This window comes from Salminus brasiliensis, chromosome 23 (genome assembly GCF_030463535.1).
Source record: "Salminus brasiliensis chromosome 23, fSalBra1.hap2, whole genome shotgun sequence".
In the NCBI taxonomy this organism is placed as follows: Eukaryota; Metazoa; Chordata; class Actinopteri; order Characiformes; family Bryconidae; genus Salminus; species Salminus brasiliensis.
This window is the reverse complement of record NC_132900.1, coordinates 1,056,995-1,071,221: the sequence shown is the minus strand read 5'-3', so window position 1 is coordinate 1,071,221 and position 14,227 is coordinate 1,056,995. Positions and strand designations below refer to the sequence as shown.

General features: G+C 46.1%; 1 protein-coding gene across 7 annotated transcripts in view; it reads left to right on the top strand.

Annotated features, from left to right (window-relative positions):
- Positions 1–13,652, top strand: part of clcn2a (chloride channel, voltage-sensitive 2a) — an 86,447-nt gene extending 72,795 nt beyond the window's left edge. For 6 of the 7 annotated variants that reach the window (XM_072668959.1, XM_072668956.1, XM_072668961.1 and 3 more), the window contains 10 exons: positions 1,438–1,648; positions 2,327–2,460; positions 5,080–5,258; positions 6,001–6,109; positions 6,215–6,261; positions 8,505–8,570; positions 10,678–10,716; positions 12,163–12,267; positions 12,416–12,502; positions 12,809–13,652. In XM_072668959.1, coding sequence (XP_072525060.1) covers positions 1,438–1,648; positions 2,327–2,460; positions 5,080–5,258; positions 6,001–6,109; positions 6,215–6,261; positions 8,505–8,570; positions 10,678–10,716; positions 12,163–12,267; positions 12,416–12,502; positions 12,809–13,267 — 1,436 coding nt within the window. In that variant the 3' untranslated portion in view covers positions 13,268–13,652. The remainder of the gene's footprint in view (positions 1–1,437; positions 1,649–2,326; positions 2,461–5,079; positions 5,259–6,000; positions 6,110–6,214; positions 6,262–8,504; positions 8,571–10,677; positions 10,717–12,162; positions 12,268–12,415; positions 12,503–12,808) is intronic. The other variant, XM_072668960.1, reaches the window with a different exon arrangement.
- Positions 13,653–14,227: the final 575 nt, after the last annotated feature.

Sequence of the window (14,227 nt, the reverse complement as noted above, 5' to 3'; positions counted from 1 at the left end):
TGTTAAACGGACCAATAGAAATGGCCTGGAATCCAAATATGACCTGGAATAAAATCTTTTACATTGACATCCATTGAAAATTAGGAAGGATTTTACCTTCTGCTGGAAAACTACTGTTCTAGAGATACAAGGTTTTTGCCTGACAGTGCTGATATACTGTTGCTATGGAAGTATACATGAATATTGATAATATGTCCTTAACACAACACTAAATACTGCTCAGACTGCCGTGAAAACACAAACAAATCTGATTTTAATTATCAGGGCTTGAATTGTTTGACTGCACGAATCCAAAAGGGGGCGCTCAAACTGATTTTCTTCCTAAATAAAATGTATGTTTGTATGTTAATTATATGCATTTTTTATTATTTTTGTATTGCTTCCTATTCAGGAATATAACAATAGTTCAGTAAATGCATCCCAAACTCATGCTGTCATCACAGATTCTGTGTTTTTACCGTGAGTAGACTCTAGAAGACTTGAGCTACAGGCTGCTCCTCTGCCACAAATATTGAGTCTAGAGTTTTCCAGCACTAGAAAGTGAAAGCTTGGCCTGTTTAATGGAAGGGAAATGCTGAGGCCCATAAAAACTGCTATTAAATATTATGTACTGTAGTAAATAACCTCTGTTCAAATATAAAATGCAGTAAACACAGAACAGCTGTTATTTAATGCTATACACACACCAGCGCGCACCTCATTTCCAAACCACAAGAAAATCTGTAGTTTTTGAGTTTTTTTTTCTTACAAAACAATAAATCAAATTAATACATACAAATCTTTTTAAAGACAAGAAATTAAGCCTTTATTCAAATATATTATTATTATTAATTTTATCTTTAACCTGGTGGAAATTGGTTTCCATAACTGACTGTGTTGTTTTAGGTAATGAAAAACATCATTTTTTTAAACAAATGATGCTACAGTGTCGTTTTGACTGTAAAAATCAATCTTATATTCTATTACAAACTGAGGGCTAAAAGCTTCTGTCTGCTCCCCACTGAGGGTGAAGCTGCTCCACTGCCTCCACCCAGTCCAAGCAGTAATAGTGTACCAGTCCCGCCCCTGTTCCTCCTCTCTGTCCCTGTTTTCCTTCCTTCTGAATCTGCTCTCCACTGTACATGTGGTTGTGTATGTTCTCCTCCCATGTCCCTCTTAGGCCTGTGTCTCCACCCCCTTTCCTCCACTTGTTTCCTTTCTGTAGCCCCGCCCCTCATCATCATCTTCACCTGTTTCTTGTTTGACATGCAGATAAATGTTTCCTGTTCAGCCGTTTGTGAGGCACTGTCGGTTTGCATGGCCGTTGTTTTTGCTAGTTTTGGTCCTTTTTTCTCATTTGCTGTGTTTCCTGTGTTTGTGTTCGTGTGATGATTGAATTCTTAGTAAAGTGGTTCTTAAAAAGAGTGCATTCAGTCGGTGTGTTTGGGACTTCGTCAGGTGCTGCAGCACTCTCCGGAGCGGTCACTCACACAGTGTCCACAGCCGTCATCGTGTTTGAGCTGACCGGGCAGATATCCCACATCTTGCCTGTGATGATTGCTGTTATTCTGGCCAATGCCGTGGCTCAGAGCCTGCAGCCCTCGCTCTACGACTCCATCATCAGAATCCAGAAGCTTCCGTACCTGCCCGAGCTGGGCTGGGGGCAGGAGTGAGCAGGCCCTTTTCCCTTATTTTGGCTGTCCTTCTGTCTGTGTGTGTGTGTGTGTGTGTGTGTGTGGTATTGTGTGTATGTCTATGTCCCACTGAGGACCTGACTGAGAGGTAAATGTCGTAGAATGATGCTGACCGAGGCTGGAAAATCTGATCAATATACTGTTATGTTTATATTTTTGGGTTTTAGTTTCGTACTTCAGTACTTTTAGTCGAATAGAGCTTTTCTGGCCAATAGGACTGTCGGTTGTAATCAAAGGGGCGGGGCTAACTGGAATTCTTTGTTGGTTTACCATCAGTTCTCGCTATTAAACATGCTTTGTGCTAGAACATGTCAAGCGATACCTGTCGGTCAGACACTAGCTTACATTCAGGCTATAGTTTTTAACACAGATGGAATATGAGGGCAAACAGGGTAAAACTGCACCCCCTACTGGTCAGGACTTAACACAATAGAAAGTAATGGTAGTAATGTTAAAAAGGTCCAATCTCATTTTTCTAATTTAGTATTATTGCTTTTACAAGGCCACAGGCTTCTCTTACAGTAGCCCACAATCCCTAGCTTTTAGATTGCAGTGGATGTTTGTTTATTTACTAAAAGTAACAAATGAAGCGTTTGTGGTGGTCTGTGCGTGGTCTGTGCTCACACTGTTCTGCATGTCTGCTCCAACTGTAGGAAGTATAATATCCGTGTGGAGGACATCATGGTGAGAGATGTGCGTTACATCACACTGTCCTCCACTTACCGGGACCTGCAGGAGGCTCTACTGGCCGGGCAGCTTAAGACCCTGGCCCTGGTGGAGTCCAGAGGTGAGATACGGATGTGCTCCAATCTGCTACTAATCTTCTGGCTGTTCATAGCAGAACATAAGGCTTGCATCACTATGGCCTTAAGGATTCCCCCTCCGGCTCTGAGGGGGGTTTTCCTGCACTGCGGGCTTGGGCTTCCTCAAGTTCCATGTTCATTGCGTGTCTTATTTCTGGATTCCTGTGAAGCTGATTTGTGACTGCATGTTGTAAAAAGTTCTGTACAAATACATTTGACTTGGGCTGAGGGTTAAGGCTGAGGTTGGGGTTGTTTTGGGGTTGTTTGGCATCTCCAGAGCCCTGTTTTAACACAGTTTATAACTTCCCCTTGAGAAGTTGTCAGCCTTAAGCCCAACAAACTGAATATAACGTGTATTTCTTCTATATTACGAATAGTAAAGTAGTTTTACAGCTCTGTGGTATAAACAACTCTTAGGGTTTCAAAGATTTCTGGGTGAGTTTTGCTGCCAAAGTTGACCCTTATGTTCAACCCTGCAACCCTGGTTCATATGACCTAAGCTTCTACTCAGTGGATGAGGGCGTAGTAATACTGGTGTTGAAACCTAGAGCAAGTGTAAGCTGAGTTTCTCTCTGGTAGAAATAAGTGGGTACTCCAGTCCCATGGAGTGCCCATTGGGTACTTAATTGGGTACCCAGTGGGTACTCCAATTAATTGCTGGTTCTATCCAGCCAGGACTGCACTAAAGTGTCTGAAGTTGTTCCCCAATCCAACACTAGACCAATGATGTGTCTTGGAAGGCTTGGGAAATGTGATGTGGTCTCAGAAGGTTTTGACAGTCCCAAGTGTTTGGAGAAGCTAGCTCCTGGTGTAGGTCAAGCTGCAGAGCTGCAGTCAACCAGGGGACCAATCGAGAACCAGGTCTTCAGGAAGAAACTCACAAAACAGGAGCAATCAACAGGGGTTTCTCATTAATGAGCACCTGGTAACGCTAATTTGGTGAGAGAAGGTAGACTGGGTGTACTGATAACACTGGCTTTCAATGTCAAAGATAAACCCCCTAAAAAAAGGCTGCTAAGAGTGAGACTTGGTGGCTTAGTGGGAAAAGCCTTGCCTCCAGTGCAGGAGGTTGCTGGTTCAAATCTGGCCTAGTCTCAGTGTTGGTTGTGATGTGGTGGTTCTGGGGAAATGAGGAGTGGCGTGAAAAAGATGGCTAATGGAGGATGTTGTTTGTAGAAATAAATCAAAGTGTGGGTGATAGCTTTTAATTTCTACAGCCCTGGATTGAAGAAAGTAAGTCGACACTGGAGTTTTAGTCTCCATAACCCCTTCTAGTCTTCCCTCTGAAGGCCGGGGGGGGGAGACCCCAGATTGCTTTCTCCCCCCTTGATTCGGGTTTTGCCCTCTAGCCTTCACACAACCATTTTCAGGTATGACCTGGAGTTCCTGACCAGTGTTTGAACCGGTGACCTCTTAATCACGGAGGCATGGCATCTACCAGTGAGCCACAGGATCTCATAACACACAAGCTTTTTTTTGGACCTTTGTTTCTTAAAGTGTTGCTCAGACTAGTCAAAAGAACAAACACCCTGAGCAGGATTCGAACCCACAACCAGCAGCATTCAGGGCAGAGGTTCTTACCAGTGAGCCACCACAGCACAGGCACTTCACCAGAGAGATGAGCTGGATGACCAGTATAACCAGCTGGTTAACCAGTATAGGGTATGTTTTCATTTGAGTTTGATGGACTGTCCAGTCTATTTGAATGACCAACTTGACTGAGCTGGTCATCAAGCTGGTCATAAGTCTGTATTGTTTTGTAATGTAAATCTGATTAGTCACATGTTTCCATTGACTTAGAAGTGCACTCTCACCCTCACCCTCACCCCAACTTTATCCTTGAAGCAACTAATTAATTGGAGTAGATCTAATTAAATCAAATCATAGAGAATTAGGTTTTAGGGTTAATTCAAGAATAAAGTTGGGGTGAGGGTGAGGGTGAGGGTGAGAGTGCACTCTTACATTTAATAACAAGACAGTCGTTTACCTTCAGCTCAGAGTTCAGTCGTATTTAATACAGATTCAGGTGAAGGTCAGGTGAAGGTCAGGTGAAGGTCAGGTGAAGGTCAGGTCAGGCGAGGTGAGGTGAGGTAAGTTTAGGTCAGGTCAGGTCAGGCCAGGTCAGGTGAGGTCAGGTCAGCATCTACCGGGTAGATCATCCTAGTAAAGCGAGATGAGATGAGGTGAGGTGAGTTCAGGTCAGGTCAGGTTGGGTCAGGTGATGTAAGGTCAGGTCAGGTCAAATGTGGTCAGGCCATGTGAGGTGAGGTGAGGTCAGGTCAGGTCAGTTGAGCATCTACCGGGCATCTACAGTAGATCATCCTAGTAAAGCGATGCCAAGAGATCATAATTGAACATTTTGTACTAGACTGAATTCACGGTCATGCGGACCTGGACCTTTAACTAGTCAGAACTCCATCCACCAGGAGGAACGTACACATGGATCTCTGTAACTGGAGTTTAAGAGATAAGAGAGAGTGAAATTTCACCTAAATCACTGGTAACATGGCTGGTAACCAACTTCCAGCAAAAGCTGGTCTTGAGCTGGATCTTTCAGCAGGGGTATGATGTTCTCGTTCTCTGTCTCTGCGGCCTGGCTGTAGAATCCATGATCCTGCTGGGCTCCATTGAGCGTTCCCAGCTGCAGTCCCTGCTCTCGGAGCAGCTGGGCCGCGGCCGCAGGCTGGAGTACCTGCGGGAACGCGCTCAGGACAACGGCACCCACGTCCCTTCCTTCTCCCAGGATTCCTCACCCAAGGCCAGCCGGGGCGTCCGCTTCCTGGTAAGGGGCTGTTTGTAACATGTGGTTTTTGTGATGTCACAATACATTTACATACACTGCAACCGCCTATTCAGTCTACAGCGACTTAGCTCCGCCCATTCACACTGAACTCATGAGTTCATTTGCATATGTCAACAAAAACAGGGTGTGTAATTTAAGCTATAAAGAGAGATGTTAAAAATTTGTTTAGAGTGCTGCGTGGCCAAAAGTTTGTGGACAACTGCTTATTCAGCACTTCTTCTGATCACAAGGGATTTAAAAGCCTATACTCTTCTGGGAAGGATTTACACTAGGTGCAGGAACATTGCTGTGAGGAGTATTTGATTGATTCAGCCCAGGTCATGTACCGATGCATGTTGGATGATAAGTTTTGCCACTCCAACGCATCCCAAAGGTATGGGATGGAGCTCCATCACCTATCCAGAGAACCCCACAGCCCGATGCTGGGGGGCTTTATACTACTCTAGCCCACTCTCGTTCTACTGGTCAGCACTTTGGACTGTTGGACATATAAGTGCACATGTACACAAATGTCATATGTGGACCTCAGGGAGGGAAGAAAATAAGACAAATGAAGGATATGGGCCCTTAAAAGGGTGTGAATCTTCTTAAACAGTGCGGTGCAGTTCCAGCCAAACGAGCAAAGCCTTTGAGCCAGACAGGGTCAGTTAGAAAGAGCTATTCACACAATTACACCAGTTATCTATCCAGTTTAAAGTCTATTCAAACTGTCTCTCTGTAGATTTCCACTGAGGAATCCTCCTACAGCCCCACTCTGACCAACTCCCAAATCCCCCTCAAATCCGCTCTCAAGACAGTGTCTTCAGTCAGCAACACGGAGACCCTGAACAGTACGTACGAACACGTCCACACACACTTTAGCACAAACACTGGCATTACCTTGTTCAGACCCTCCCCGTGCACCTTCTCCACTCTCTTCGTTGTGTCTGATGCAGGCTCTCCGAGTGTGTCCTGTGGGGAACCAGTGAAGGAGCAGGTGGAGGTAAGAAAGTCTTCTCAGAGTAGCAGGTGTCTGTGCACTTGTGCACTCAAAGGGGCCACGCTTTGTTTGTTAATATTGTGATAGTAGTGTTTGCAACACTGATCATGCAGAATTCTGCGATATGCAAACCCTCCCATTAGTAGCACACTGACCAATCACAGGTCAATCTGCATTTCTGTGAGTGTTTTGAGGTTGGACTCAAGCTAAAGCAACAGATATCAGGCAGATATTTCCCCAAATAGACTATGAAGACTTTTACTGTACCCTACCAGGCAGTGTGTGTTTCTTCAGCTCACAGTGAGAGCTAACCAAGCTAAAGCACGGCTTCCAAACATGGTGGAGGTAGTTTCACACATGGTTATAGCTCACAGTGAGAGCTAGCCAGGCTAAAGCACGGCCTCCAAACATGCTGGAGGTAGTTTCTCACACTGCTACAGCTCACAGTGAGAGCTAACCAGGCCAAAGTACGGCCTCCAAACATGGTGGAGGTAGTTTCACACATGGTTATAGCTCACAGTGAGAGCTAGCCAGGCTAAAGCACGGCCTCCAAACATGCTGGAGGTAGTTTCACACACTGTTACAGCTTACAGTGAGAGTTAGCCAGGCTAAAGCACGGCCTCCAAACATGGTGGAGGTAGTTTCACACACTGTTACAGCTTACAGTGAGAGCTAGCCAGGCTAAAGCACGGCCTCCAAACATGGTGGAGGTAGTTTCACACACTGTTACAGCTTACAGTGAGAGCTAGCCAGGCTAAAGTACGGCCTCCAAACATGGTGGAGGTAGTTTCACACACTGCTACAGCTCACATTTAGAGCTAGCCAGTACACCTGTGATGGCTCCCCTTGATCATCCTAGACTGCTGTCCGATCCTCTTTCTGATCATGGTCATTATTGTGTTGCTCTGCTCTGGTTATTCCTCCTCAGCATCCACAGGTTGAAAGTAGGCATTCCCTGCACACATGACTATGACTGCTAACCCTTCTTTAAGCCCTTCTTTATAGGATTGCTGGTGTGTGGTCTGTACCAGTGTTTGAGGAACGTTGTGTAAAAGTGATACTTCAGCTAAACGTTTTCTCCACACTCCGCCCGTGGTCTATCAGCCAAAACATGGACAGGCATGTAAAGCTAAAATCAGCAGTAGCATTACGGATGTCAGAGACCACACAAGTAGGTCTATCAGAGATTACTGAAAGGGCCCATATCCTGCTGACCCGTTGGTATCATTTCCCTGATGTTCATTAAAGACGTGTGTGTGTGCATTTACGACCCTGTAACACGCCCACTCACTCACAAAGCACTCATTATAACTTCACTGTGAATCAGAGGGAATAAACTGCTGTGGGCTGAATGGGTGGAGCTAAACCAAATGAGTGGAGCTATACTGCTGTAGGCTGAATGGGTGAGGCTAAACTGCTGTAGGCTGAATGGGTGAGGCTAAACTGCTGTAGGCTGAATGGGTGGGGCTAAACCAAATGAGTGGAGCTAAACTGCTGTAGGCTGAATGGGTGGGGCTAAATTGCTGTAGGCTATAATGGGTGGGGCTAAACTGCTGTAGGCTGAATGGGTGGGGCTAAACTGCCATAGGCTGAATGGGTGGGGCTAAACTGCCATAGGCTCAATGGGTGGGGCTAAACTGCCGTAGGCTGAATGGGAGGGGCTAAACTGCCATAGGCTGAATGGGTGGGGCTAAACTGCTGTAGGCTGAATGGATGGAGCTAAACTGCTGTAAACTGCATGGATGGAGCTAAACTGCTGTAGGCTGAATGGGTGGGGCTAAACAGCTGTAGGCTGAATGGATGGAGCTAAACTTCTGTAGGCTGAATGGGTGGAGCTAAACAGCTGTAGGCTGAATGGGTGGAGCTAAACAGCTTTGTTGAATAGGAGGAGAAGGGAATTAGCTTACATTACTTGTTAGCTACATTAGCCTCGTAGTAAAGTAAACTGCAGACTTGTGTCTTGGCTGATGGTCGACGTTCTGGTTAAATGGAAAAATGACGTAAATCAGATTCTGAATTCTGAATCTGAACTATTGCTTTAGTCCTTTAGTGTCAGCGCTGATGTTCATGTGCTTGTCTGCAGAGAGGACGCCTCTTGTGCTGGACCACTCTGTCCGTGTCCTTTCATAGCTGTTCAATGTTATCACTGTGCACGTTTGAGGGAGCGATGTTGCATTAACATTGCAGTAACGTTGCAGTAACGCTGTTTGCTCCTCCCCTTCTCTTTATCTGTGCCCATCTGGAAGATTAACGCTGGCTCCAAGGCTCCTAAGAGGAGCAGGAGGCCCAAGCGTGTGAGGATAACTATGGCGGTAAGAGCACTGCCAGAAACCAGCTCCAACCTCCCGCTGAATCTCCGATGGAGCCGGAAACCTTCCCTAGCCAACTGGGCCTTTGAAGCACAAAGACCCCGCTGGCATGCTCTTCCGTGTCGTGCTCTGAAAAAAAGGCCATTGAATTTACTTGATTTTAAAGTGCACACCATAGAAACACCCGTGTTTAATGTTGTGTTTATGAAGGTGTGTTTATGCACTGATCTGCACTTTTGAGTCCAGTAAACTCAATGCAGAACCTCCGGTCAGTGCTTAAACGCTGCCTGACCGGCTGCTCTGTGAATCATCTCACTCATACCACGGTATGAATTCACTAGTCATACAATGCTATCAACTTTCCAGTACACATTAAAAATGAAGCTGCCAAAAGGATTCTCTGGACTGATGCCATATTAGAACCCAGTTCTGGTTCCTTAAAGAACCCTTCAGTGGATGAGATGTGAGTGTAGAAGATGTGGAGCAGAAGCAGTCCTTAAGCCCCCATGGTCCACATTTTTCTCCAAACCATGGATCATCTGGGTGGTCGCCAGGTTTGAGAACCTCTGTGGTAGAACTTTAACATCAGAAGATGGCCCAGACTTTTGGAGGATCAACCCAACACAAAGGGAGAAAGGACAAATCCAGATCCTCTGGGTGGTCGCCAAGTTTGAGGACCGTTGGTGTAGAGCCTTCATGCCAGTGGCTTTAAAACCAGTTCCCAAAGCCACTAGATGATCCAGATTTTGCTCAAACTCAAATTCCAACACAGGGATAGAGTCAAGATCTGGATCTTTTGGGAGGTCCCCAAGTTTGAGAACCCTGGTGTAGAACTATAACATCAGTGGCTTTCAATAGTTGTGAATGCTCACGCTGGCCTACAAAGCCAAGACTGGACCAGCCAGCTCCTCCACCAGTACTTGATGGCAACAGAGAGCCCTTCCAGCTTCAAGTTCGACCCGCCATCCTTTAAGATCCACAGAAGACGAGCGTCCAGACTTTTTTCTGTCCTGCACCGAAGTGGTGGAACGAACTTCCCCTGGGTGTCCGAACAGCAGAGTCCAACACTCACTGTCCTCAAACCCAGACTGAAGACTCTCCTCTTCTGAGAGTACTTGGGTGAAGAGTAGAGTATTATGGTCTCCATATTGACTTGTGTTTAGCACTTTTGGAAGACGCTCTGGAGAGGAACATCTGCTAAATGCCTTTAATGTAAATGTAAATGTACCAGGCGGTCCAGATTATTGCTCCAACCCAACACTTTGGGATAGAACACAAACGTGGACATCTTGGGGTCCCAGAGGACTGGTTTGAGCCGCTGTTATAAACCACTTTAACAGATCTTCAGTCAACCATCCATTGAAAGGTTCCTTATGGAGCCAAAAGTGGTTCTCCTTTAGCAGTGGTCTTCAATTCTGGGTCTTAAGTTCAGTTAATAGGCGTGTTCAACCCAACACATAGTTTACAAGGGTGTGTAATGTCCTTAAAGTCCTGCCTACCAGTCTTTGAAGACTTTGAAGACCTCTGTAGACCAATGGCATCGCCCCTATGATCACCCTTTTGGCACCTGTATTTTTAAAGTAGTTGCTCATGGGGTTCATGCCAGGCCATGGGTTCTTGTAGAGCTACACTATGGCTGTGCATGAGACTGCTTGAGACGAAGTCCAAACGTTTGTGTCTGTCTTTCCTGATCTCGCTGGCGAATGTCTTGATTCTCCATATTGAAATTTGACCAGAGAAACGACGCCTTCTAAACCAGAGAAGCCAAAATTGAGTTAAACTGAACCTGAAACCTCAGCATTTCTCCCCTGAATTGAGCATGTTTAGGGCTAACGAGGCGGCTCACTCTGGTGGGGCTTTATTGCTTCAGTAGTGGCGCTCAGTCTCCTTCACTCTCCTCCAGGCTGTGCTTAATGTGTCGCTAAAGCTTGCTAATGACCAGTAAAGCTTTAGCCGCTTCTGTGGGTCAGATTAGTGTGCCGTCCATCTCGTAAGTAGTAAGCACAATGCATGCTAATCCGTGAAGGGGGCCGGCGGTGTGATTTGGGTGTGTTGTACAGATGTGCAGGGTCTGTGTGTCTGATTGGTGGTGGGGATTCTCTGTTTTCAGGACGGTCCTGATGTTGAGGACGACATGTCTACAGCAGAGGTAACCCAAACAACACTGGATATCAACATCACACGTATCGTATGTGCGGTATGGGGTTTGGGGATGAGTGAGTTTGAGGATGGATGTGTTCAGGTAAGCGTGGGATGAGTGGTTTTGGGAATAGATAGGTAGGCATTGTTGAATAAGGGTGGGAAGGAGTGGTTTTGGGAGTGGATTGGTAGGTATTATTAAATATGGGTGGGGATAAGTGGCTCTCAGAATGGGTGAGTTTGGGGATGAGCAGGGATGAGTGGGTTTGGCAATAGGTGGGTTTTGGGGATGACAGGGATGGGTGGTTTTGGGAATGGGTGGTTTTAAGTAGGTTTAAGAGTGGGTTCAGGTAAGCGTGGGGATGAGTGGTTTTGGGGATGGGTAGGTACTGATGAATATAGGTAGGGGTGAGTAGGTTTTGGGGATGGTGGGTTTGGGAAATAGGGATGAGTGGTTTTGGGAATGGCTGGTGTTAAGTGCATTTAAGAGTGGATTTGGGGAAGGGTAGGTGTTGCTGAATTTGGGTGGAAATGAGTGGTGATGGGTGGGTTCAGGTAAGAGTGGGGGTGAGTGGTGTTGGGGTGGCTTTTGGGAATAGATAGATAGGTATTGTTGAATAAGGGTGGGAAGAAGTGGTTTTGGGGGTGGATTGGTAGATATTATTGAATATGGGTGGGGATAAGTGGGTATTAGAATGGGTGGGTTTGGGCATGTGCAGGGATGAGTGGGTTTGGGGATAGGAGGTTTTGGGAATGGGTGGTTTTAGGTGGGTTTGGGGATAGGAGGTTTTGGGAATGGGTGGTTTTAGGTGGGTTTGTGGATGAGTGGGTTCCGGTAAGCATGGGGTATTGATGAATATAGGTAGGGGTGAGTGGGTTTTGGGGGATGAGTGGGTTTGAGGATGGGTGGGTTCAGGAAAGCGTGGGGTATTGATGAATATAGGTAGGGGTGAGTGGGTTTTGGGGGATGGTGGGTTTGGGCGATAGGGATGAGTGGTTTTGGGAATGGCTGGTTTTAAGTGCGTTTAAGAGTGGATTTGGGGAAGGGTAGGAGAAGGGTGGGCGGGAATGAGTGGGGATGGGAATGAGTAGGGGTGAGTAAGAGTGGGGATGGGTGGGTTTTGGCATGAGCAGGGACGAGTGGGTTTGGGCATAGGTGGGTTTTGGGGATGATGGGGATGGGTGGTTTTGGGAATGGGTGGGTTTTTGGATGGATGGGTTGGGTGATGGATGATGGTATTGATGGAAATTGGTTGGGGTGAGTGAGTTTGGGAATAGTTGGGCATGGGTGGGCTTGAGGATAGCTTTTAGATGCTCACCTTAGTAAAGAGCTCCAGTTAAAACCAGCTCGTTTTAAAGCTGAATGATTCCAGTGTCAGTGTCCAACAGGAAAAAGTGCCATCTGTAGTTCCATAGATATGGACAGGTTGACCACGTGACCTTCTCTTCAACTCAGATAGCCGAGTGGGAGGAGCAACAGCTGGATGAAGCTGTCAATTTTAACAACTGTAAGATAGACCCCGCCCCCTTCCAGCTTGTGGAGCGCACATCTTTGCATAAAGTAAGCTCACGTTTACCTTTGTTAGATTAAAACTTACAATCATACAATCAGTGAGGACCTCTCTCTTCACCAGAGGTCCAGAAAGCTTTGAGCTCTGGATAATTCGTTTGCTGGGCTTTCTTTCACATTGTTATTCTGTGTGTCACAGACACACACTATTTTCTCACTGCTTGGTCTGGATCATGCATATGTCACGAGTACTGGGAGGCTTGTTGGAGTGGTATCCCTAAAAGAGGTGTGTACTTTAACCATTATCAGTTTACATGTTAAAAATCATGTAGAATCTACGTACCTTCCACCTACTGTCATACCTATCCAGTGCCAACACTCAGTGGCCCACAAGTGTAATAACTGAATAATAAACACATGGTTTATAAGGGTTAATGTTAGTGTAATATATATATATGTATTTAATTATTATTATTATTATTATTATTATTATTATAAACAAGCATTCGTGAGATGAATTCATAAGGAACCTGTAAGTCTTGAAGGATCTGCCAGAATACTGCACTGAAGTATTCTATTCCTCTGCCTGCAGCTGAGGAAGGCCATCGAAGGCTCAGTGACGGTAACAGGGGTGAAGGTCCGCCCCCCGCTGGCCAGCTTCCGTGACAGCGGCACCAGCAGCAGCGTTTCCGAGGTAACCGAGCTCCACAAGCTCTGGAGTCGTCACAAGAGCCTGTCGTTGCCGCGGGAACCGAACCTCCCAGACCTGGGGGACCAATTGGAGCAGCCGTCCGAGGGCAGCCTGGTGAACGAGACGGACTGCACTGAGCTGTCCAGTCAGAACAGCCCATTACACACCGAGGACCAATCGGAGATCACCTACGCCGACGCCACGCCCTCGGAGGAGCACCCGTCAGAGCTTCCCTGCGACCATGACTGCGTCCATCACCTCGAGGACTTCTCTGAAACGGCCAGCGAACGCGGCCTGGTCCAAAACGACGAACTTCCATGCGAGGGTAGTCCCTCAAACGCTGGCAACCAGCCAGAATGACGGCTGGCTTTTTATTGGTAATGCACACTCCATATATTCTAATAAGCAGCTTTTTTGTGAATTCAGGGTGAGGAGGCTATGTGGAGGGGGCGTAATGTCGCTGTCGTAACAACACCTCGCAACTCCTTTTTATTCTCTTAAGAACCCTTTACATTGTTTTGACATTTGATGCTAAACAGATCAATTAAATTGATGATTAAATTAATTACTGATGCACCAAAATGAGTTTCTGGTCGAAAGCGAAATCCAAGCCTGGCTGAAAAAACTAAAAGTGTTGTTTATATTTTTAAATGAACGTACAAACATTCAAACTGCTAGGTGTAGCCAACACTTGTAGCCCAGCAGGGGGCACTAACATCTCACAAGCAGATGCCAAATTGCAAAAGCAGCATAACGGCCAAAGCAGACCTAAATAATGAATGTTTAACCTCTAGGGGGAGCACTAGCAGGTTTGAAACGGCAGAGGTGTAACTTATCAACAAAAAATGCCTTCTGTTCGACAAAATTAACGCTACAAAGTCTGTGAAAATGTCAGCCTAGAGAGTGTTTTTAGAAACCTCCACCCTGGACAATGTTTTCAAAAATCTCCACCCTGGAGAGCACTGTCAAACATCCTCCCTGGAGAGAGTTTTCTGAAAAACCTGCATTTATAAAGAGTGTTTTCAAAGACCTCCACCCTGAAGAGCATTTTCAGAAATCTCCACCCTAAAATGTTGCTCCTGAAACGTTGGGTTCCTGTGAATGGGAGGCCGAAACCAGAGAAAAAGCTGTGATGTTAAACAGCTGGCTGTGTGGGGGCGTGGCCTGATTTAATTTAGTTTAATTAGTGTTCTTTTCTCTTTTTAGCCACAAAAACTCATTTTGGGTGCATCCCTGTAAACCTGACGTCCGTCTCGTTAATTACCGTTAATTTCTATAAAAGGTTCGGCTTTCAGAGATGCGAGGGTTTCTTACGACAGA